Source organism: Bremia lactucae, linkage group LG5, assembly GCF_004359215.1.
Source record: "Bremia lactucae strain SF5 linkage group LG5, whole genome shotgun sequence".
Taxonomy (NCBI): domain Eukaryota; phylum Oomycota; class Peronosporomycetes; order Peronosporales; family Peronosporaceae; genus Bremia; species Bremia lactucae.
Window position 1 is genome coordinate 1,663,357 of NC_090614.1, and position 23,481 is coordinate 1,686,837.

Below are 23,481 nucleotides of genomic sequence, written 5' to 3' on the forward strand. Positions count from 1 at the left end.
GACTAGCACGAATACAACCCTTGTCGACATCCAATTGGTGACCTATTACATGCAACTGTGTTTATAAAGATCTTGCAGACGGTCATATTAGGACTCACCTGTTCCGGCTTAATCTAGAGTCGCTCGACCAAGCGATCTCAATAGCGAAATAGGATGACTTCAGTCTTAAACAGGCTTTTGTCCATTCTGAAGACTAGTTATTAGAGACATGCACTTGCTACAGTTGAAGGCTATCCGATTTGTGACGTGGCTGCTTGGCATTGAGGTGACGTGCGACGAACAAAAGTGGGGGGCGCCTTTGTGAATGAACAGTGCATTCTAGAGATACTCACTTTAATGGGATTTGAGCTGGAAAAAAAACGAGCTCCGATTGGAGATGACCAAGACGGTGAAAGCGAAGGCGGTTTTCGATATTGAAGAAGCGACGAGACGATAAAACAGCCACCATACCCATGTCCCAACTGTTGATTTGAAGTGTAACGGGCTAAAGTTGCATCTATGTTACACAGTCGCCGTTAAGTACACTTGGTGTACTTAAGGGTATTGTCAATTACTAAATAATAGTAATTAGACCCAACACTCGGGAGTGGTGCACATTTGTGACCAACCCTTGTGGATGTGATGCACATGGGTGCATTCACATTAGGAGGGATGACGGCTAGCGTCATCCGTTACGCGAGGTATCTATAAAGATACGCTCGCAATACATATTAAATGATATATATAGAGATATCATTTTAATTGGTAAAAACAGGTATTAGTATTTAATTCTATTAAATACAAATCAGTCTGAAGACTACTTCCTAATTGGTAAGTGCGCACGAGGAGACGGATTACCGCTCCCGTGACGACACTTTACCAGAGTTCTTAGTGTGTTGGGTGAGTTCGCTAACGCGCCCACCACAACTGCCTCACTGCACGCAAGAGAAGCAGGTTAACCGCTTCCTCGCTGTGCTAGGGTGTGCGCCTAAGAAGAGCGTGGCCACATTACGACGTGCCCGCCTACATGAAGCGTGTTAGTCTCGCGCGCTGCACAAGGCCTGACCGAGTTAGCCGACAAGCTCATGCGCTACGTAAGTGCGATTGGCGATGGGCTTAGCAAATCGCAAATTATCTAATCGGAACGATAAATTTATCGTTTTGAATGAAGTACAGTTATACGAACGAAAAGGCGACGCTGATAAAATGCGGCCAACCGCGAGGATCGCAAATCTGTCGTGGTGGTGGTCTGTGCATGAACGGGATAGTCGTGGATGGATCTACAAGAAAAAATAAAGTCTGGCTCTATATATGAGAGTTTGTAGCTGGTTGATGGGTGTACTGCAAGTCGAAGGTGATGCGAGCTATTGTACAATTGCTGATACGCGAACTGATCGAGTAATAAGCTCTAGTGTATAGACATCCCGGGATGAAGTGGTGAAGCGGCGTCGACTCTTGGGCCGCGGCGCGACTCTTCGAAGGCGGCGACTACTGGGGCACAGTAACTGTTCATGAGGAAGGCGGCTGTTAACTTCGTACACAGGAGAGGAACAAGTGACGGATGAGAGCGTAGCAGGTTTAAAGTCGTCTAATATATTGCTTAGTTCAACATTATCTTTTCTGGAGCACCTAAATTGACAAAAAGTTTTCTTAGAAACACAATGTAATCAACGAATTTGATTATAATTGATTTTGATATATCGGACTCAGCTAAATAATGACTAACGACAATCTCAGATTTCGTTCATTTTATCTATTGACAGAATCAGTCATCACTTCGGTGCTTTAAGAATAGCGCCGCAATGAAACAGCGATTGAGTCTGTAACGTCGGTTGAGAAGAGTACGTCCGAAAAGGCAGATTTGAATGCTTCTTCTCTTATGTAAATGACGGGCGGGTGCTTGTCTGATATTCTTCTTGAGCTCAGTAAATTGCTGCTTGTGGCATGTGCGTTGAGCAATCTTTATTCGCCTTGTCGGCACTTGGGCAATCGAGCCTCCGAATAAGAGAAATGATAAAGAATAAATAATATTATTTCTTATCGACAAAATTGTCAACATTATCGTTTATGGTAATATTGCGGCAATTGTGACGGTTCTGTTCATTGGTCGATTATAGTCTTCTAATTAGCCCAGCCAATCGCTGCTAGACGGGCGGTAAACAAAGTCACTATACATATTTACATGAAAATGAACGTAGGAACTTTATACATTTAATTGGCTGGCTAAAGTTGCTAGTCTGACTAGCGCAACGTAATTTGCATGTCATAGAACTTGAGTTGCGACAATGCAGTGGTCTGACGACGCACACAATTTAGGACATGCTCGCAGTGCGTCGCCGGCTGGCAGCAGCCCCGCTGCTCCTGCGCAACCTTGCGACAAAAGTTTTGCAAGACCTGCAAGAAAACGAAGCACTCACTCCCAATACTGTAGGTCCATACATGTCCGAGCGTCTAGAAGATTACACCCCCGACCGTATCCGCAACTTTAGCATCGTCGCGCATATTGACCACGGCAAATCGGTATGTCGCTTCCCCTTCAAGGCAGTGACAAAACTGCCAGCACAATCTCTTCCACAACAAAATTTAACTAACGTCTTTTGAATACATATCTCGATTTTTTTTTATTTCTAACCAGACTCTCGCCGATAGGTTACTCGAAACAAGTGGGAATATCTCCCGTCAAGAGCGTGAAAGTGCTCAATTTCTCGATACGTTACAAGTCGAGCGAGAACGTGGCATTACAGTGAAAGCACAGACAGCATCCATGGTTCATTTCGACGTTCAAACAAACAAAACCTTTATGCTCAATTTAGTCGACACACCTGGGCACGTCGATTTTAGTTACGAAGTCAATCGATCCCTCTCGGCCTGTGAAGGCGTGCTTTTACTCGTTGATTGTTCCCAAGGAATTCAAGCACAAACATTAGCCACATACTATGCCGCAAAAGAACGACATCTTGCCATTGTGCCCATTTTAACCAAAATCGACATGCCTCATGCCCAAATCGATGAAAGTATTTTAAATTTATCGTCGTTATTAAACATCGATCCCGACGACGTGCTATTAACTTCTGCGAAAAGTGGCGATGGCATTGAAAAAATCTTGCCAGCAATTGTCCAGCGATTGCCTCCTCCTGTACAATGTCATCGCCAGGCTCCGTTACGGTGTTTACTCGTCGATTCGTTCTACGATGACTATCGAGGAACCGTGTGTTTAATAAAAATTGTCGATGGCACGTTGCGTCCCGGCGACGTGATTTCAAGTGCTTATTATCATACAAAACACGAAGTCCAAGAAACGGGAGTATTACTTCCACGTCGATTCGAAACCTCGGAACTCTATGCGGGTCAAGTCGGGTATATGATTGCAGGTATGAAAACCACGACCGACGCCAAGATGGGGGATACGTTTTTTTTGTATGAAACCATAAAATCCACCACTTTGACACCATTGACAGGTTTTCAAGAAGCGCGAAGTATGGTATTTGCCAGTATGTACCCCACTGACGATTCGAGTTTTGATGAATTACGGGTCGCTGTGGAAAAACTGGTAATGAATGATGCCAGTGTCACGATTGTTCAAGAAACAAGTGGGGCCTTAGGCATGGGCTTTCGTTGTGGATTCTTAGGTTTGCTTCATATGGAAGTCTTTCATCAACGGCTTTCTGATGAACAAGGTATTCAAGTGATGGTCACGGCCCCCATGGTACCGTATCGTATCATGGATTCTAAGAAGGTACAACGTACAGTCGAAACACCAGGAGCGTTTCCTGCATCAACCAAGGAGTTTGACATTTTTGAACCCATGGTCGAAGCTTCGATTCTCACCCCATCGTCGTACTTGGGTCCAGTGCTTGCTCTTGCAAACGATAAACGAGGAATTCAAACGAATCTCGTGTATTTAGAAGATACGCGCGTCCTTGTGACGGTGCATCTTCCGTGGCAAGAAGTCGTGACCAATTTCTATAATGAACTCAAGACCATCTCTTCCGGTTACGGTGCGTGTGGCGAGAAGTATCATTTTTTTATAGTTAGTGTGTGATTTTGGTAATTTTCTTTTTTGTGGCGTGTATTTTTGTAGCTACTTTAAATTATTTTGAAATTGCGCCACAAAAGTCCGATATTGTTAAAGTAGATGTGATGCTCAATGGCAAAGTCCTCGATGCGCTCTCGTTTGTGTGTCATCGAAGCCGCGCGACGTTGAGCGGACGTCAGCTTTGTCAAAAACTCAAGCGTGTGATTGATCGACAGCAATTTGAAATTTCAATTCAAGCGGCATTAGGGGGCAAGATATTTGCCAAGGAGCGAATTCCTCCGTTTCGGAAAGATGTGCTAATCAAGTCAGGCAAGACTGTAGGAGGAGGCGATAGCACACGAAAAAAAAAGTTGTTGGCCAAGCAAAAACAAGGCAAACGCCGCATGCGAACTGTGTCGAATGTCCAGCTTTCTCAGGATGCCTTTTGGTCCGTGCTTTCCAAATAAGAAAAGAAAAAGAATCTTTTACTGTGTTTAATAGACGTCAATTCTTTTGTTCCTTTTCTGCAATAAGGAAATTTCTTGATGCGTATTATTGTGGCAACACCTTTGCGCACAGGGCGTTGCAATACTTTATAAAATATTGCGGCGGTTTAAATAAAAGTATTTTCTTGCAGAACCTTGAGGGAGTATGCTAATGATGTCGATGCCATGCTGCATGTTTGACATTGTAGTGAACGCCTCTTGCTAGGCGTCGAATACGTTGCTGTGAAGTGCATTACTGTGTGAATTAAGAAAATCAAGGTTGAATCAATCGAGTAGTGAGTTTTGAAAAAGACGCGAGGGAGAGTCGTGACATTCGCATCGATATGTGGATAAGCCTAAGGATCAAGCAAATTCGTCGTTTTTAGAAGCGCAAACGTCTGTTTACTCGCATAATGGCCGTCAATATCTCGTGTCCTGTACGTTAAAATGTACAGTTGTACGTTCCAAGTGCACCAAGTGGAAAAGCGATCGGGCAAGATCCACGTCTTTTTTTTTTCTTGAAGCGCTTTGTGCATCAGGTGCGGCTCAATCGAAGAAGCGATATCAGTCAGTTTTGATTTGCAACTGATTTTACCTAGGGTATAGTATGCATGCTCAGTATTCGCAAATAGGTCGAATAAGCGTGGAGAGCAAAAGTTGTGGCGTTCTTAATTCGCGCAATTAATGGTGTCAAATGCTTTTATTCCGCTAGCGAGCTGCGAAGAAGCTCCAATGCTCAATATGGGGCGACGTGGTGGAAGTGTGGCTAATTAGCGATCCGGACTCAGGGATGCCCATTGTCATTAAATGCAGAAAAGTCTGATCGATTTGTTGCGAGGCTTGTGCTGTGGCAGCGGGTAACGTGAAAGTGAAAAAACGAATTTCTTCAAATTTAGCCGAATCGTTTCGGCTTTGATCGAGTGGAATGTGGTGCACAGCCGATGCTGTGGTTCTTTAGATGGCGCGATCAGTGCTATTAGCAACAAAAACCTCTCCAGCGTTACTTCGAAAATAGACCTTGAAAATTCTATCAGCGGGTTTATTTTTCAAGGGCCCCTTCCTAATGCAAAAGCAAAAACGTCGATTCAAGATTATACAATATTCACAACATTTTTATTATCTAACTAAATTACTACATCCTTCATGTGACGCAAAATGAAAAGGGAAGTCGATCGCAGCACTTGCTAACCGAATGTTTTCAACTACACGTCCATGTCGTTCAATTCCCGCAATGTTTTCAAAGTCAATCCTTTTTAATCCATAAGGGCAGAGCGTAGGAACTCGACTTCATCGGACAACAAGTAGCATTGATGGGATTGCGTCGACCCTTGCAAGACCAATAAATCGCCAAACAGTGGGGTCTTGGAGAGAGGCAAGTCTAGCCACGCGCGTTCTTTACGATAGCAATCCGGCGAGTCAGGTGAAAGGGACTGTTCAGCGCCATTAGACGAGTACGACAGATACGACGACGTGGAGCACGTGGATCCCGTGGGGGACGTGGAGCACGTGGATCCCGTGGGGGACGCGGCCGCATGCGCTAGGAACGAAAGGTCAGTCGTGTCCACCATTGTCACAGACGTGGGAGACGAAAGGCCGTGGGAGTCACGAAATTTTTGAAATCTCGCGGCTTGGCGTTTTTGACGATCGAATTTTCGCTGAATCGTATTGGCCTTGTCCCGGTGGTAGAGGCACAGTTGGTGAGGCTGCCCATTGCGCTTGTTCGAGCGCTCATTGAGGCACTTGCCGGTCTTGTACCGACATTTGGTGGTACTGGGCGCTGCTTTGTTGCGTAACCCCACCAGAGTAGTCGATTGGACCGAGATAGCAATAGAAACCATGCTTGTAGAAAAGAGTGATTAAGCTTTAAAAGTCGAATTCGAAAGTGATACGAAGTAGAGGTCTGGAAGATCGATGGTCTGTGCTCACTGCGGTTCTTTCGCCGTAGACAGCATTCAGACGCTTAGTTGCTCCTTCTGGCATTGTACTTGCTGTACATGAGCCGGATTACCAGGAGGACAATGCGTAGACAGGCTAGCGGATGGCGTCAGCGCAACACGTTTGACTTGGCGTAAGGTTTTTGTGAGCATGTGTATTCCGTCTTTTGGACACGAAGAGGATGCGCTCTCGAATTTCGAGTCGGAGGATTCGACATGCAGATAGCTGGCTAGTTCGCTTACAAGTCTTATTGATGGGGCACAGAAATACATAAAGTGGCGGCTCGAGCGAATTTACAAGGATGTCACGTTCTCATTCAAGCTTTACAAGCTTTGTGATCACTTTAAAAGACAAGAAGCCCAAATTGGAATTGAGCATGTTGAAAGAAAGCTCAAGAAATACTCTTACTGGACACTTTAGTGGTTAAACTACTCTTTATTGCCCTGCACATTACACGGTCTTACACAACGAGGCAGAAATTGCATACGCTTGTGCAATTATAGGTTCAGTTTTGTGTCACCGCCAGGTGGTTTAGTTCAGAGGCATTGCCAATAAAAAAGGTGCTGGCATACGCCCGCGCTCACAAAAACACGCAAGATCATCTCTACTTTCAAACTGAAATTAATGAATGGAGGCGGCTTCACAGAACACAGTTCATGAATGGCGTTTCTGATACCGGCAAGAGCATGTCCACCTATTGGACACGAGTCCTTTAACGCCTTTACATTAGATGCGAGTTATCCAACCGACACACGGAGGATACATGTTCCACTTCATTTGGTGCAACGTGGATCTCCTGAGCCAAGTTCACTAGACTTTGCACTGGCTTGCAGCGCCCATCTCATATTCGTTAACCTGCTGCTTAACGCAACTGACAGCTCATTGAAGTCGTTGAGTGCCGGCTTGATAGAGCTCGTCGCCCCAACTGGTGGAGTTTATGCATGTGTCGTAATAGCCTGAAGTCTTCTTCGCTTTTCTAAACACCCTTGTTTTAATAAAGTAGGAATTGATAGATCTGACTTCCCTTTGCTGCAGATGTACGTCTGGAGATCCGGTTCAGATTTACGTACTTTGTAAATTATTTGTTTTTTTGCGCAAATAATGTTTTTCGTGTTACGCCACAGATCCCACTTTCAAGCATTCAAACAAACTATTTTGCTGATCATTTACGGCAAGAGCCCTTTTGCTAGTAAAATTCTAAGCTCCTTCAGCAAGTCGGGCAAGAAATGGAAATTTATAGCAAAATACTTGACCCTCTAGCGTATCATATATGCTATTGTTGCAACCCATCAATAGTGGTATCAATAGCCTGCTGTTGATATCTTTACGCAACTCTGCGATCAGATTCCTTCACAGGTATGCTGGACAGATGTTTAGTATAGGCGTAATTGCAACAAATGTATAGCAAGCAGTACATTGTCGCAGAATGACCACATATCTAATTAAGGAATGACAATGTATTTAAATTTGGGAAATTCCTTGTGAGAGGCGATGATTTGGTATCTCACGATCGAATCCCACGCTTCCGGCAATCATATCCGGATCAACGAAGCAAATCTGGACCTCAAGTCTCAGGTCTGAATTTAATTCGCAGCTGCTTTCGATAAAACATTATTTCGCATGATATCCTTGCGAATGACTGCTACAGTACTGCACACTTTGAGGCTGTATTTTCCTTTCTCTGTCATGTGGTCCGAAATGCCAGTAAAATTAAATTTCGCGCCATCGGCTGTTCTTTGGTCGCCTAGTATTGTCTCAAGTTATTCCCACAGTCGCACCTACCAAATGCTCTGAAGTTAGACACAAGACTGGGTGCTAATCAAGCCATGGCCAATAAAAAAAAGTAGTATAATGGAAAATCGTTGGTCTTTGCTTTTGCAGTTGTTCTCCAAATGTTCCATTCATGTATTTGGCATATTAACGGAAAGATCTGGCAGCACCGCGTAGATAGTGATTTCAACATTGCGAATATCACGACGCAAGCCAGTGAAAAGTTGATTTGGGAAAGGATTCAGCTCCAACTGGCGAGGCAATGTCATGAAGCTTCTCTCATTTTACGCTGCTTCGTTAGCAAATACGTCCCCTTAGGATTTTGCAATTAAAAGTAGCAGGCGCTCCTTAAAAATATTAAAAGAAACAAAGCGAAATTGTAACGGGCTAAAGTTGCCCTAATGTTACACAGTCCCCGTTAAGCAGACTTGGTGTACTTAAGGGGATTGTCAATTGTTATCTATAGAGATGACAGTTGGATTGGTAAAAATAGGTATTTATATTTAATACGATTAAATATAAATCAGTCTGAAAACTACTTCCTACTTGATAAGTGCGCACGAGGAGACGGATTACCGCTCCCGTGACGACTCTTAATCACAGTACTTAGTGTGTTGGGGGATGTCGCTAACGCGCCGACCACAACTACCTCACTGCACGCAAGATAAGCAAGTTAAACCGCTTCCTCGCTGTGCTAGGGTGTGTCTAAGTAGAGCGTGGCCGCATTACGACGTGCCCGCCTGCACTTGAAATCCTTCCCACGACCCGCATCTCTGCGTGTGTACGTGAGGATGAGCCTTAATATTGATTGGGCTCATTTTCCCACCTCTCCGAACATCATCGGGAGGTGGCACGGTTTATGGCGCAGGGACTTGGTGAACAAGCCCTGGCCAGGCTCCTGGGTACTCCTCCTGAGCAACATTTTGCTCAGTTGAAGCAATTTCAGGCAATGGTGCTCGGACAGCGGAGGGCCGCGTCCGAGGCACAGAGCCATGCTGCGGCGGAGTCCGTCACTCAGACTCAGGATGAGCTGAGGAACAGCAGGTTCGGAGCGAGGCTCTCAACAGGACTGTTGAGATGCTCTCTGCCCGGCCGCATCAACCGAGGCCCATTCGGATGGACCCGCCCAAGTTCGATGGAACTGCGGCGCACACGATTGTCCACTGGCTTTTAGCCGTGGAGCAATGTGGTGTCGCCCAGCTCATCGAGGACGACAGCCGGATGGTGTCGTACGCTATGTCGCATCTGCGCGGTAAGGCCTCAGAGTGGGCTTACTCGGCGCTTATGGCGGACAGAAAAGCGTTCCCCTCATGGGCGATCTTTAAGGATAAGATTCGCGCCATGTACCAGCCGCCGAACAACGAAGTGTTGCTTCAGGCGCGCTTCTTTGGGGCGCGACAGGCGAAGCGATCTCTGCAAGAGTATGTGCAAGAGATGCGCTCGCTGTCCGCATCCATAACCGTAGGTCCGATTCCGGAGCACATTAAGGTGCCCACGTTTATGAACGGACTACGGCATGGCCCATCGCGACAGGCCCTTTTCAGAAAGGTGCCGTCGACGATGGAAGAGGCAATCCAAATTGCCTTAGTTGAGGAGCAATCCTACAACAGTGCCTCGGCGACAGCTTGGTATAAGCCGTCGGCCGAGAGGACAGATGCCACTCCTATGGAGTTGGGCAATGCAGACGTGGTCTGTTTTAAATGCGGCAAGCGCGGCCATATGATGGCTCGCTGCTATGCCAGGGTCCCTGCTGGGGCAAAAATGCCCAGCAAGAGGACTCCCTTCCCAAAGGGCGATGGCAAGAACCAGCGTGCGAGACGCATGAGTTTTGCATCGACCACTAAGGGGTCGGAAATGTAGGAGCGTAGTGGGGGCGGGATGCTCTACTGACGCGGACTCGGAAGCTACCCCTAAGTTCAGAGACACCGCACTGCTCCACGGCTAAAAGCCAGTGAACAATCTGGTGCGCCGCTGTTCCATCGAGGACGACAGCCGGATGGCGTCGTACGTCATGTCGCATCTGCGCGGTAAGGCCTCATAGTGGGTAGTTCCGTCATAGTGGGGTGTTGTTTTAAAGCCAGTCCCAGAGGTTCAACAACAATGAGAAAAAAAACAATGGCGCGAGAGGGCATCCATGTCGAATGCCGTACCGAACGGGGATCGCCTCGGACAGCAGCCGTACACAAGAAACATGCCTTGGTGACAGTGTGCATTTGACGTATAAGGGCAACGAATCGCTCGGAAAAAACAAATCGGCGTAGGGCTGCGTAAAAGAACTCCCTGTCCAGAATATCGTAGGCTTTCCGGATATCTAATAGTATAGTGCATCGGCTGAGTTCCACTGACTTATTCTCGTCAATACAAGCTGATCTCCAAGCTGTGCCGATATTTTGGTGGCTCTGGAAGTTCTCCCAGTTTGAAACTTTTTTGTAAGTCCATCGGCCGCTCAGTGATTTGATGCATTCAATCGCTCACTCTGGCCATGTGTCCTTCTCGAATCGCTTCCATATTAGCGGTAATCCATTGTCGTCTCTTCTCATTAGGAGACGTTGATTTCTTCGAGTAACAGTGGCTTAGTAACGCTTACGAAGTTGCTTTTCGCGCCGATTCACTGCCTCTATGCAAATTTGCGCATTCGATGTTGTCGGTGTCCCAGTTCCTTGTCGTGATTTCGCGGCGAATACCCATATTGCCCATATCCACCAGCATTTGGTAAAGTACTCGCTCGGGTTTATTGGAACGTATTGGGTATGTATGGCGGGCTTGGTGTCTCGGAGGTTCCTTCGTCAACAGGTCTCTTAAGTGGAGGACGACTTCCTGTTGATCAGAGTATTGTGGTGGGTTCCGTGCTGTTACCCAGATCACCCGCGGTAACCATTCAGTAGGTACATAGAACCGATCAATACGGCTGTCTTGCTCGGCAGTCCAGTATGTGAAATGGTCTGCCACTTCATCTACCTCTTTATCGATCCCGTGTTCCCGCCGAAGTCGAGCGTTAGTCAGATTTTGAAAGAGAGAAGCAGGCATATTAAAGCTGGGTTATCTGGCCGACTGGCTGTACGTTACCCTAGTCGATCTAATTGAGGACTCTGCCCACTGTTGAAGTCTCCAAGAAGGATCGTGATCCACCAATCAAACTCCCACTGTTAGAGGGTGGAGAATAAAGCTTTTCAGTTTCCGCGCTGGTTGATGGCATCGACGCTGAGCACCTGCGTCCCATTGATGGTGGCTCCTAACTGTCGTGTATTCCACTGATTCTTATTCCACACAGTCGTCTGCGCTGCTGAGGGTGTCAAGAGGATTGTTACCCCTGCTGAATTGGATGACCCTGTACTCCAGAACGATAAGAGCGATTGTCGGTCTTGCAGCCTTAGTCCCCACAGCTTCTGCCACAATGTTCGTAATTCCTCCGCCCCGTCTTCTATATCTACATGAATTTCTTGGAGGCACCATGCCAGGTGCCTTTCTAGGACCGTTGTCCTGTTACATGCCGATAGCCACCCAAGTCTTTTTTCTTGCTGAAGCCTAATACGTTCAAGTTCACGATTCTTGTGTCAACTGGCTGCATCTTGGCGCAATGAAGAGTCTGTGAATCCGCAGTAATATCCAGGATTCTGTGACGTCCGTAGCCACCTGCGCTCATAATAAGTTGGCGCTACAATTGTGACACTTTAAGGACAGTTCCTGGCTGCCCATAATACGGGAGGAGATTCTTCTCCTCAGACTGTTGCAGTTCTGAGGCGAAGAAAAATACTTACGAGATGGTAAATATGCGAGAGTTGACTGGTTGTAGTACGCTTGCTTATAGCGCACGTCGTGATCGAAGAACATGGCACAAACGAGGTGCTGGCTCATCCTATTCCGTCGTTTTGGGTCATAAAACTTTAGTATGTCATCTCAAGCGTATCCTATTTCTCGGAGCTTTTGCCAGTCGCCCGCGTTGTCCCCGAGAGGAATGAGGCTCGTTTGTTGACTTCAATGGCGGGAGTTGTCTATCCAGTGTTCAATCCACTCTAATGCGAATTTATCCACAATTCGCGAGTTTGGCCTACAAAGGCCGTCGACCTTACATTCCCTCATGTTGTCGTCCACTGAACGAGCACTTTCCCGTCCAAAATCAAGAAGAGCTGGCCCAGGAAGACAAAATGCTTCATTTGCCATAATAGGTGGTCCGACACCTTTCGGGCAACCTGCTGCCATTCGGCAGTAGAGCTGATAGTTGTCGGAAAAAGTAGTTGCTGAGCGTAAGGCTAGTTAGCATCCAGCACCACCGAGGCACCTTTCCATTGAGAGCGATCCCTGTCCTCGTCCTCGCCCTCGTAGGTTAGTTGTTTGAGTATCTGATTGCTTAACCTTTTTTAGGATCACCGCGATATGGATATTTCTGAGTACCGTCCCGGTTGTTTCATCTGGCGTCTGAATGTAACTGCGCTTCTTCACTCTGAAGATGCTTGTCTTGTTTTCTACTGGTGGCGTAATGAGAAGAGCTACCACTGTAGTGACTGGAACTGGTACTCCTGCGCGTCTGGTTGGGGGCGATCTGACCCCGCTGTATACTCAGCTGGCGATGGTTAGATGGGGCTATAGCTACTGACCTCTAACGTTGCACTGCTCTGAGACGCCTGCACCTCCTCTTGACTAGACTCGGTGACTGACGCCCTGATCAATGTCCTCTATCTGTTGCTGCCACATTTGTAAGAGTGGTAAGGACACCTTGTTGTAGGTCATGAAGCGTAGAGCCTCCCTGTAGTCTGGCCCACAATTCATCGACTTTCCGCTCCATGTGAATGGATCTCACTGTTCGTCCATTTTTGCATCCTCCTGAGAGTCCCGAAAATTTGGGCTGGCTGGATTCGTTGCAGGTGCCCCGGTGGCGTTGGTGACTGTTCCGACCGGAAACTCTCCCTCGGTATCGTTGCTGGGCATGTCTTCATCCGCCACCTCTAAGACTGGCAGCGTGTCCACTCGTCCTGTGTAGATGAAAGCTGAGTAGTGCATGCCCCAATATTGAACTAGAAGTGGAAGTTGCGCGGGGTGCTCAGTTCTTTCAACCATTTTATCATCGATAAGATCCATTACCGAGATGTTTTTTTTTGCTGGTTCGATTACCTTACGATAACGTGTAATGGCCGATGGTTTGAATTTTCTGCATGCCCACTCCTGCTTCTGTACATCCGCCAAGTGCAAGACGTATACTGTCTGCAGAAGGTTATTGACTGCCATACTCATCGTACCCCCCCCCCAGTATCATCACTGATGATGACGGCTCTGTCAGTGGCGTAATCTTCCAAAAACAACTTCATATGATTGGCAGATTCGGTACGCTACATATTGGCCCACCCGCGGCGAGTGTTTGCTAAGGCGTTAACGCGTTGTTCGTGGGCTAATTGGTCTTCCAGATGGAGTAGTCCCGCAAATTTGATTCCTCTTTTCAGACTTGCGGTCATGTTTTCCAGCGTTTTTTCGGGTCCTGCTAGAGTTGCTTTTACTGCTGCCTGGGCTGACACCATCACCATGCCGTTTCTAGTGGCCGTGTTGTTTACCTCTCGGATGCCTAACTGATGTTTAACGTCTTGGATGAGACCGTGGCTTTTGGGCTAAATGCACTCCCAGTGGTAGCTGGGCGCTACCACTGCGACCAAAAGTTTGCAATAGTTTTCGGAACATGCGTCGTTCTTTACGCTTTGTGCGTGAGCAGAACGGGACTTGTTGTCTAGACCGCTTTGCCCGGAGCGAGTCCAATACCCCGTCGTTTCTTATCATCTGGTTCCTCAGCGACCTTACGGTTTTCTGTAGTCGCTATCGACTCATCCACCTGTAAGTCAACTACCTCTAAAAAAATCCGACTGATTCTCTTGCCGCTCGTCCGCTGCGTATCGGGTTCACTCGGTTCGTAATCAAGAACCTGATACGCTCATGAGCTAGCTTTTCTCTTTTCTTGTAGCGAGAGCTCACGAGCCCATAACAACAGACCACCTCCTAAACTAACCTTGATCCAGGGTTGTTTCTCTGAGGGCTCGGGTTCTGGTTACACATGCGCGAATTTCGTGTCTTGCTCCTCTTAAGGTGCCCCCCTTGGACTTTTATTATTCGCTGCTGTTCTGCCCCACCTGAAACAATTTCTCCTTTCTGGTCTCTACGGCTTTTGTCGCTGTCGCTGCCTCCAATCGCAGCTCAATACGCTTCGTGGCCGTGCTACAAATTTCCGTAAGACTTGAAAACGGCCTAGCCATGTCTTCCAGCTCTTGGATTTTATTTTCAGTAGCTACGATAGCCCCGGACCCCGGAGCAGACTGTCGCTAAAGCTACATCGTGCCATCGTGTGACCCAGGTTCCAACAATGGCAACATTTAATCCGATACCCTACATTGGGTTGTTGGCCACGACAGTCGTTCCAAACCATATTATTCTGACTATCCTATCCGAAAAAAGTTGTGCATCTCGCTAGCTTAAAGGTAATCTGCCACGCTATTGATGTGCGTGAATGCGGGGTTTTGGTATCCAGATCTTCCATATCATACTCCACCGATATCTTATCTTTAAGATACGCTGTGATTCGTCCAATGTCCGTGAGCCGCGTGAGGTTGTGTAACTGCACTGTGTACTCCGTACGTCTAGCATAGCCGCTTCCGTTTCCTTGGTGTTACCTTCGCCGGATCGTTTCCTTCTCGATTTGGAGCGCATTTGAAGCCTGTAGATGCGTTCTCTGTACATGACTTGGACACTTTGATGCCGTTGCGGTATATCACGGGTGATCACGGGTGAAGAAGTAGATATGGGTGGACTTAGTAACCTGGTCATAGCTTATCGTCTTGGTCTGCCCCAGCATTGCGTAGCATGCACCAATTCTAGGATTGCCACCGTGAGCCCTGTCTGCTGATCTTGATACTCCGGCTTCCGTCCAATTGCAAAATTAGTTCGCCTTCGACTTGAACCTGGATGGCACCGTAAAACGCAAGCGGTTGCGCTTTAAGCGCTTGTCGTACGAAGTCCGAAAGATGCCTGCATGCTACATTGCCTTCCACAATGCCTGCTAACACTGCACATTCATCATCCGTCCCGTTACGCTCTTATTAACGACTGATTAATGACTTGGACGTTGCAAATAAATCCTTACGACGAACGATCTCCTCGCTAGTGAACTTGGCTGGATTAAACATGTAGTCCTCGGACATCGGCTTGATAGCTCCAATAAATGGCACCGGTGGAGCTCCGACACCCTTCTTTACCACCTTGGTCCACTGATTCAGGACTGGGTGTGCGCTCATTTGTACTGACTCGATAGCTTGCGAACGATCTCCTTGAAAGATTATTTTGTGATCAGTAGTTCCTTGGTGATCGTTGTCGCAAGCTTTACCCATTCTGAAAAGGTTCTTGCTTTCTTGACGAACACTTGCTTGAAGAGGCTTAACAGACTAGCTACTTCCACCCCATTGAGTTTGGAGAATCGTTATCTCTCGGCTGATAGGACCTCCCGTTGCATGGGTACCGCTTCATAGGCCCCTGCAAATAGTTCTCTTAGCGTTGTGCGCCATGCTTCCACCTGGCCGATGCCTGGCACTTGTACCATGTCTTTTACCATTGCTGTGAACATCTGTTCCGCTGTTGCGCGTAAAGGTTTCTGCACTCTCAGTTGACCTGTTGCTCCTCCCATTGGGGGGCTCTCAGACGTTTGTCGTTGCTCAGACGTCAGATCTACTGCCTCCGGTGTACTCGTTCCGTGTTCTGGCTCCACCTCCACCCGACTAGCGTTCGTCGTTCATTGTTTTCACCGGTGGGCTTCTTTTCCCCGTCTTTACCCTCTTCCATGAGCGGGGGTTTGGAGGATGGTACTTCCGACTCTAATACGTCTACCATCTCGTCCGTGGCCGTCCTCTGCTCCCTGTTAAGTATCGCGTTATTCTTCTCCGATCTCGTCTCCATTGCCCTTATGCCCGTCCTTTTTATACTCCGCTTTGATCGGCTAATCTCTGCGCCTAACTTTGGGGACTGACCCCCTGGCACTTCAACTAAACGCTTATATATTTGCCCTCGTGAAAAAAACACATCGTTGGTTTTCTCTCTTTGGAATGTGTCATAGAAGATTTAGGTCACGCAGTTTCTCAGACCGCCCGAAACTGGTCTGCTTGTACAGTGCCGGGCTAAAGTTGCCCTACATTACACACATCCATTAGGTACACTTTGTGTACTTAACGGGATGGTCAATTACTTCATGTGAAGTACTAAGACCTGCCACTTGGGTGTGGTGCAAATTACTTCATGTGAAGTACTTAGATCTGCCGCTTGGGCGTGTTGCACATAGTGATCCACCCTTGTGTATATGATGCACAAAGGTGCATTCACATTGAAAGGGATGACGGCTAGCGTCATCCACGATCCGGTGCACATTTACAGAGATGGCATCCACTGATTGGTTAGGAAGTTTTATATTTAATTTGATCAAATACAAATGAGTCGATTTAGTACATTTACAAGATTTTATTTTTATATCGGTTAAGTGCGCACGTGAAGCCGCGTAACCTCTTCCGTAACGACATTTGTACCAAGGTACCTAGTTCGTTGGGTGAGGTCGCTTAGACGCCCACTAACAACCTTATTGCACGTGAGAGAGAAGACGGTCAAACCGCTTCCTCTCTGTGTTTGAAGGTGTGTGCTTAAGACGAGCGAGGCTGCTATAGAAGTGTTCGCTAACACTTGGTAGTACTAGTAGTCCTTCCCACAATTCGTATCTTTGAGCGTGTCAGTGAGGATGAGCCTTAATTTCGTTTGGGATCATATTTTACACCTCTCCAATCATCATCAGAAGGTGGCAAAGATTTGATGACCAAGCCCTGGCCAGGCTCTTGGGCAGTCCTCTTCAGCAAAATGTTGCTCAGTTGGAGCAGTTAAAGGCATTTGTGTTCGGACAGCGAAAGGCCGCGCCCAAGGCACACAGCCATGCGGAGTCCGTTCTTAAGACTCAGGATGAGCTTTAGGCGTGAGCACCCTCGCAATGAGGATCTCAATAGGACTCTTAAGACGCTCTCCGCCCGGCCTTATCAGCCGAGGCCCATTCGGATGGTCTTCCCCCAAGTTCGATGAAACTGCAGCGCACACGATTGTCCACTGGCTATTAGCCGTGGAGCACTATGGTGTGGCACAGCTCATCGAAGACCACACCCGAATGGTGTCGTATGCCATGTCGCATTTGCGCGGCAAGGCCACAGAGTGGGCTTACTCGGCGGTTATGGCGGACATTAGGCGTTCCCTTCATGGGCGATCTTTAAGGAAAAGATTCGCGCCATGTACCAGCCGCCGAACAACGAAGTGTTGCTTCAGGCGCGCTTCTTTGGAGCGCGACAGGCGAAGCGATCTTTGCAAGAGTATGTGCAAGAGTATGTGCAAGAGATGCGCTCACTGTCGGCGTCCATACCCGTACGTCCGATTCCGGAGCACATTAAGGTGCCCACGTTTATGAACGGACTACGGCATGGCCCATCGCGACAGGCCCTTTTCAGAAAAGCGCCGTCGACGATGGAAGAGGCAACCCAAAGTGCCTTGGTTGTGGAGCTATCCTACAACAGTGCCTCGGCGACAGCTTGGTATAAGCCGTCGGCCGAGAGGACAGATGCCACCCCCGTGTAGTTGGGCAGTGCAGACGTTGTCTGTTATAATTGCGGCAAGCGCGCCGTATGATGGCTTGCTGCTATGCCAGGGTCCCTGCTGGGGCGAAGACGCCCAGCAGAGGACTCCCTTCTCAAAGGGCGATGGCAAGAACCAGCGTTCGAGACGTATGAGTTCTGCCTCGACCACTGAGGGGTCGGGAAATGCAGGAGCGCAGTAGGGGCGGGATGCCCTATTGACGCGGACTCTGAAGCTACCCCTAAGTTCATAGTTGTGGAACAAATGGGTAGCATAGTCTCTGAGGTCTCGAAGTTTCGTACTTCAACCCTGCTGGTTCTATAGCGCTCATGTAAGAGGCTATGACCAGGTGATGATCCTTCTCGTGGATTCGGGTGCATCACAAAATTTTGTGAAACTCGCGGTTTTAAGAAAGAAAGATACCGGCGATGTTTGTGTTGCTTTGCCAGGATGGCAAGCGAGAAGAGGCGACCGTTTGTTTAGCGAACGGCGCGCTCGTTAAGTCTGAGGGAGTTCAGGTAGAACTCGCCTTTAGCTTTAGTGACTTCTCTTGTAAAGAGAAGTTCACAGTGCTAGGAATGGAGAGTCCGTATGACCTCATCCTAGGCATGCCATGGTTGGCAAAGTACCAATCATGGATAGACTGGCGCACACGCACAGTTGCGAACTCTACGCAGGACACCGGAAAGGATGTGCTCCTGTGAGAGGCGTATGCAACTGATGTCGTGTCAACACAGTTGAGGGTACGAGGCGTGCCTTAAACGCTCAATCTTATTAGTTTTTTTCTTTATACACATGGTCCCGATCCAATTTTGTCTTGTTAGATTAGCTTGAACCGTCCAGGTGTGATTTTCTTGTAATGCCTCCAAATCAGCTTATATAGCCTATTTTCACATATCACCTTGGGGTGACTTAAAAGCTCCATCGCAAGTTGTCGGAGCCTCGAATGCTTTAAGGTCTTGTTCGATTCAATACGCAGTCGCTTTTTTGTAACCCGTGATTGGCATACCACCACCTTGGTTTGGGAATGACTGCAAGTACTAGTGCTTGAAATGACCCATTCTGTGTCGATTCAAAATGAACTGCTGTCGTCTTTTGGGATGCTCCATGATTCGAATGTCGATTTGATGTTGTCACACTCTTTCCTGTTACTGAAGTTTCCTCGTTCACCACTTGATCATCTACTGTCATTGTCACAACATCAATTTTGAACGAAAGGTCTGTTTCGTATGACTTGACTTTAGTCCATTCTGTTGCGGCGAATATGGCATATGGCACTGTCGTCTGCTTACAATCCCGATCTTTTGACACATTCCAGAAATTGTTTGTTCATGATTATGTTCCGTTGTTTAGCCCGTTCATTTGATTAAGCTCCCTCATTCGAAGTCTCATAGTCAGCCGCCTGACGATGACCGCGCAACTGTTCCGCTCTCCCCGAGTCGGCCTTCTCGTCCGACTCGCATTCATAGTCAACTGCGAAAGAGTGGTCGCACTTACGTGGTGACTCACCACGTGCATTCGCAACATTTGGTGTTGCAGGAGAATGACACTACGGCAGACAAAGTATCTGCCGCAAGAGACAATAATGCGTCACCCGCGGTTGCATGTACCGCAGCCGAAGGTTCTGCACTATTTGCTGACCGCATGGACTCATTTATTATGCGATAGAATTGAAAACGAGGTTCTGACCAATTAGCAACGTTTTCACTCAAGTGGTTTTATTGTGACTTCTCTATTCAATAATAGTCAGAGTGATTGTCGTTCAAGGGGGGATGTAACGGGGTGTATCGTTACATGAAATCAACACTTAAAGGCTGTTAATTAATATATTATCTGAAAGGTAGACAATATTTGGAGAATATTACTTTACCAAATAAAGTACTACTGAATATCAATACTCCATACTTCAGGTGCCGACAAGTGTCATTCGTACCTAGCTTAGTCACAACGGTAATCCGGCTATATTTCCTGATGTACTGACACACATCCCGACTAGATGACAAAGTTAAAATATCCTTTGTGTGTCAGTACACCGGTCACATGTGACCCCGTTACACCCTCCCGCACCCAAATAGGAAACACCATTTGCTGGGAGTGGGAAACCCGAAGGGAAGTGACACAACGAGTCTGCAACGCTGGCACCCACGCACACAGAACCACCGCAGCGACCACAAGGCATTGTTACCCCCAGTCGCCTCCAGGGAACTCGCAGACCACGACGCCATCGACTGATACAGTCACCACAATACCAGACGTCACGACGTCCACCGGGACACCGAAGATAGCGGTCGCTATAGCATGCTTATATTCCGACGATGAGGATGAATCCTCATCGCCAGCACCGTCTCCCGTGCCGTCACCCGCACATATTTCTGTGCGTGGTGATGACGATGGCGTAAGCCCTCGTAATAAAATTCTTGTGGTACTCCTACTTCAGTGGGTACCACTCAGGGGAGCGTGGACACTAAAAAATGTCGTCTTGCCCCTGAGAACAAGTTGTGGCTTTTGCCTGAACGGCTTGCCAGTAGCTTGTCTGGGGAGACTACTACTCACAATAAATATACCTTATTTATTGTGACAAAGCTACATGGCCCTCAACCTAGCGCAAAGAAATTTCGCGCTGGGAAAGATTTCTTTCTCGATACTTTTCTTAAGCATCGATGGTATAGTGGCAACAACAAGCGCGAAAAAATCTCGCTGATGCAAGCTTGAAGCGCGTTTGTTTGCAATGTCAAAGACAGTAGACGCGAATCTTGGCTTCAAAGACTTAACGTGATTCGCGTTAAGTTTGTAAAACGAACTCTAACTGGTGCAAGATTTAAACTGCATCAGTTGTCTCGTGAAGCAGGACTTCTATGACTATGATCCCTGTTTGTGTTGTGTCGACAACACAAAACGAGTAGAAGAAGATGTGTATTTTTTTTCTTTGCCCTGGGAAAGAGCTCGCTTCTTTATCGAAATTCGCGATACGATTGACGTTTTGCAATAATTTTACAGGCAACAGGGGCGCAGGCTCCCAGCTGTCATGTGAAGGTGGATAATCGCGCCAGTGAACAAGATAAATCGTTCGCTGCCCCTTCACATCACGGTGCTTTGAATACTTTCCACACAAAAACGTTGACTACCTTGGGAATCCACCAATCGTTGTGGCGAAGAGAAAAAACTAGATCCGACCCATGTGTCGATCTAGAGTCGAAAATCGACAAACTCGATCACTTCCTCCACGAATTTGGGGAGGGACTTGATCGCGAGCGCGGCAAGCGTCGCTCGTTGGAGCAGACGGTGCAAGCTCACTATATCGAACGGTTGGATGACCGTTCGAAGAGTGCGTACTCCATGTTGGAGTACGGACGAAAATATCACGCTCTTCGTGATGAGCAGTCGTCCGCTCATCGCGGTTTCGAGGATCTTCGGACCCGACATGAGAATCTCCAGATTCAACATAAGAATCTGGTTCGTTACCGCAAGAATCTTTTAGAGAGGAAGTAGTTTACTACTACCCTCATTAGTGACAACGTTCATGCTTAGGTAAGTTTGCCGTAGACAGTAGTACTAGATCATTAATTTTTAATAAAGCAATATTTGCTCTTCCATGTTTGTCTCTTACAACCGCAGCGAGATCGGAGCGTGTTGGCAATGGAATCCTGTACGGAACGGACTACTGATTCTCGAGCTAGCTAAAGTTTCTCTGCTGACTCATTTCTTGTTTTTTCCAGTGCACTTTGTACGCACTGCCATGAAATCTTCTCATCATCGATGTCGATTGCTTCGACAACAAAATCATTTGCGTCGTTGATAACTTCGACGCGTGATGAGCATGAGCCAGAAATAGTTTTGCTCGTGCGAGCCCCCCCCTTTTAACTAGAGGATCCCTCTTATTGGATGGGTATGCGTGAGTGGCGTAAGCCATTTACGAAGAACGGTGTATGCGTTGTAGATGCTTACACCAATTGTTGATAGCGAATTCGACCATCGGTAAGACCTCGCTCCAATTCGGATACGATTGGACGTAGACCTCGAATCATCTCTTCGAGGACGCGATTTACGCGTTCATCTGACCATCTGTCTCTGGATGATCAGAAGTTGACATAATCAGCCGTTTTCGGAGAGATCGGAACACGGATTGCCAAAACGCCGTCGTGAACCGTGGATCTCTATCCAAGACCGGTTCACGGGGTAAACCGTGGAGTTTGAATACCGCGACGATAAAGACACGGGCACAGCCCGGAACCGTGATCGACTCTGGTACTTCAACAAGATGAACCATCTTGCTGAATCTGTCTACAAAAACAAGGAGTTCATTGTTTTTGTGATCGTCTTCGAGAATTTGTAAGACGAATTCCATAGATACGACGAACTGGTAACATTCTGCCGGAAGTGGTAAAGGTTGGAGAGGTGCACGGGATGAAGGGCTAGACTTCACCTGTTGACATACCTCGCAAGCACGTATGTACTTGCGCACTAACTGATACTGGCGGGGCCAGTAAGAGATGCGACTTACTTTGAGGTAAGTTTTCTCACGTTCACGATGCCCACTTGTAAGGGCATCATTATTCTCGTACATGATGCGCAAGCGCAAATCATTGTGAGCTGGGACGATGAAACATGAAGTGTCGCCGGCAAAGGCTGTGTAGTACAGTAAGCCGTTGCGTGTTGTGTATCGATCGGTTGACGATTATCAGATGATTCATTAAACGCAAATGGTCATTTTCTTCAGGCTTTCTTTATGTCATCAACCAAGGTTGATGACGGAACACTTGAAGTGAGTGTTGCAACAGTGGGATTATTTGCACTGTTGGAACGCGCAGCCGGCTCGAAATCGGGTCGGCGTGATAACGCATCAGCGACGACATTAAGTCGTCCTGGTTTATATTCCACGGAGAAATTTTACTCCGCTAAGAAAGATAGCCAGCCACCTCGCCATTCTTTGCGAGAGGTGTGGGCTATTTACGGTCGTGCGTAATGAGGCATGGTCCGTACATACGATGAACGGTCTATCTCCGAGGAGATAGACCCTAAACTTAGCCAGTGCATATTCCTTGCAAGGAGTTCCTTGTCATGCACAGGGTAATTGCGTTCAGCTGGTTGCAGCTGACGCGATTGGTAACAGACGACGCGCTCCGCGCCGTCTGTATCGTATTGCATTAACGCACAGCCGAATGCGAAATCGTTGGCGTCACAGACCACCTGGAATGGTCTGTCTTGATCTGCAATCGCCAAGATGGGCGATTGCATCCAGCTTTGCTTAATAACTTCAAAGGAACGCTGACAATAAGCGTTTCATAGCCGTTTCTCGTCTTTTTCAAGAGACGAGAAAGATGAACTGTCATCTCGGCATAATTGCGGGAGCACTTGTGCGAGTACGCCGCTAGCCAAGGAGCTTTTTATGTCCCTTGACATCGGCTGGAACTGGACAGTCGGTAATTGCCTTGATATTTTCAGGATCAGGGCGCACGCCGTGTCTACCGACGATGCCCCGAGAAGTTGTATTTTGCTTACAGCGAATATACACTTCTTGAGATTTGCGTACAACTTATGCTTTCGCATAAGTGTAAGAACCTGACGAACGTGAGTTTTATGAACTTCCACGTCCGTCTTTCCGTCCATTGCCCGACGATGGACGAAAACATCGTCAAAATAATTCGGTGCGAATTCTCGCACCGGTCTCAACAGATT

General features: G+C 47.4%; 4 protein-coding genes across 4 annotated transcripts; 1 reads left to right on the top strand and 3 right to left on the bottom strand.

The window, feature by feature from the left end:
• The first annotated feature begins 2,195 nt into the window (after positions 1–2,195).
• On the top strand, positions 2,196–4,500 carry CCR75_004411 (uncharacterized protein). Its single transcript, XM_067962497.1, has 3 exons — positions 2,196–2,499; positions 2,615–3,977; positions 4,061–4,500. Exons 1-3 carry the CDS (start codon positions 2,299–2,301, stop codon positions 4,459–4,461), a joined length of 1,965 nt encoding a protein of 654 aa, XP_067821182.1. The 5' UTR covers positions 2,196–2,298; the 3' UTR covers positions 4,462–4,500.
• Positions 4,501–5,570: 1,070 nt separating this feature from the next.
• On the bottom strand, positions 5,571–6,317 carry CCR75_004410 (uncharacterized protein; the record flags this gene model as incomplete). The annotated part of the gene is made up of 1 exon (XM_067962496.1): positions 5,571–6,317. The coding sequence occupies one exon, from the start codon at positions 6,315–6,317 to the stop codon at positions 5,733–5,735; it is 585 nt and encodes a 194-aa protein (XP_067821181.1). The 3' UTR covers positions 5,571–5,732.
• A 6,661-nt stretch (positions 6,318–12,978) lies between these two features.
• Positions 12,979–13,260, bottom strand: CCR75_004409 (uncharacterized protein; the record flags this gene model as incomplete). The annotated part of the gene is made up of 1 exon (XM_067962495.1): positions 12,979–13,260. One exon carries the CDS (start codon positions 13,258–13,260, stop codon positions 12,979–12,981), a length of 282 nt encoding a protein of 93 aa, XP_067821380.1.
• Positions 13,261–15,879: 2,619 nt separating this feature from the next.
• On the bottom strand, positions 15,880–16,107 carry CCR75_004408 (uncharacterized protein; the record flags this gene model as incomplete). Its single annotated transcript, XM_067962494.1, has 1 exon — positions 15,880–16,107. One exon carries the CDS (start codon positions 16,105–16,107, stop codon positions 15,880–15,882), a length of 228 nt encoding a protein of 75 aa, XP_067821051.1.
• Between the last annotated feature and the right edge of the window lie 7,374 nt (positions 16,108–23,481).

Coding starts and splice junctions, on each gene's coding strand:
- CCR75_004411 (XM_067962497.1), top strand. CDS start 2,299: ATGCTCGCAGTGCGTCGCCGGCTGGCAGCAGCCCCGCTGCTCCTGCGC. Junction 2,500..2,614: donor ATATTGACCACGGCAAATCG/GTATGTCGCTTC, acceptor ATTTCTAACCAG/ACTCTCGCCGATAGGTTACT. Junction 3,978..4,060: donor GACCATCTCTTCCGGTTACG/GTGCGTGTGGCG, acceptor GTATTTTTGTAG/CTACTTTAAATTATTTTGAA.